The sequence below is a fragment of the Marmota marmota genome, unplaced genomic scaffold (genome assembly GCF_001458135.2).
Source record: "Marmota marmota marmota unplaced genomic scaffold, marMar, whole genome shotgun sequence".
NCBI classification, from domain to species: Eukaryota; Metazoa; Chordata; class Mammalia; order Rodentia; family Sciuridae; genus Marmota; species Marmota marmota.
In genome coordinates this window covers 52,008,351-52,009,652 of record NW_026000005.1, presented here as the reverse complement: position 1 = coordinate 52,009,652, position 1,302 = coordinate 52,008,351, and the positions used below count along the sequence as shown (strand labels likewise).

The 1,302-nt window shown below is 66.4% G+C and overlaps 1 protein-coding gene across 1 annotated transcript in view; it reads right to left on the bottom strand.

The window, feature by feature from the left end:
* Window positions 1–352, bottom strand: part of Twist2 (twist family bHLH transcription factor 2) — a 44,502-nt gene extending 44,150 nt beyond the window's left edge. The window contains exon 1 of the mRNA XM_048807998.1: window positions 274–352. Coding sequence (XP_048663955.1) covers window positions 274–352 — 79 coding nt within the window. The remainder of the gene's footprint in view (window positions 1–273) is intronic.
* Between the last annotated feature and the right edge of the window lie 950 nt (window positions 353–1,302).

Sequence of the window (1,302 nt, the reverse complement as noted above, 5' to 3'; positions counted from 1 at the left end):
GCATCCCCTTCGACCGCCCGTCAGCCTCCCTGAGCCTTAGGCCCAGCCAGGCCTGGCTTTGTCTGCCCCTTACCGTGGAGATCCGCCCTGCTGGGTCGCAGAGTTCCGTGAGAGGCTCAGGGGGCAAGTCCCACCCCAGTTGCGCTCCAGGGACGTGAGGACGCACCCGGAGCCTGTGGGGAGCCCAGATTCCAGTTGTCTTAGCTGCCCCCAGGCGCGCAGCGAGTCCTCGCCGCGGTCCACACACTGGGGCCTGGAAAGAGCGGAGCTCACCGGGGCGGTGCGGACACTCGGGTGTCCGCAGAGAAGCCCACCCCCACGGACCGAACTTCAGGATCCCTGGAGACGCCATCCGCTAGGGCCAGTCCACGTGTTGGGGGCCGTTTCTTACCCCGATTGCTGAGGAGCCCAGTCCCCGACGTCTTCCCGAGCTTTCCCCTTAAATGTTTTAGCATTTGAGCGCCACAGCGAATGTCTCCTGTGTGCGCGGTGCCGCCGCCACGGCCCACCGGGTCTTGGCACGGTGCTGGGCGCTGCTTGGGGCGCCCGCCCGGCCTGCCTGACCCGCCCTGCCTCCGCTCTCTCCCTTCACTTCGCCTGTCGGCCAGAGGACGCTCTGGGAGCTGCGCGGGCCGCCAGGGCCCAGCGTCCCCTACGCCGGCGCCATGGGGCAGCTCTGAGTAGGAGAGCGCAGAGCTGCGGAGCTTGGGGGCTCTGTCTCAGAGGGCGACACCGTGGACCCCGGCCCCGCGCCATCTGGATGCCGAGCGCCAGCGCTTTTGAAGTGGTTCGGGGTCTCTTTGTTCGCCGGCCCTCTGGCTCGGGGCCTGGAGGTGGTTTACAGCGTCGAGGCCTTTGAACCTATTCCCAGGTGACCCGGGCTCAATTAGGCCCGGGCCTAAGAGGGGCTGTCAGGCGAGCCGCGTGATCCGGGGCAGACGGGGCCTTTTTATTGAAGTTGAACCCCGGGCTGATGAGTGCTCGGCCTAGGCCGGTCCTGGGGACAGGCAGCGGGCCGCGAGGTGGGGCCCGCGGGCTGAGACCAGCAGAAGGGAACCTGTGGAGGGCTCTGGCAGGCCCTTTGCACCCCTCTCCAAGGGCCAGGGTTCGGGCAGCGGTAAGGACGTCTTCCTCCACAGTCCTCAAGGAAGGCGTTGCTCTGTGGAGAGCAGGCCCTCATACAGCGCTATTTGCAGATTCTTGGAGACCCAGGGTTTCACCATCCCCTGACTAAAGGGTCCTTTACAGTAGCCCACCCAGCCCCACCCGGCCTGATGGCACTCTTTCCTCCACTCCATGGCT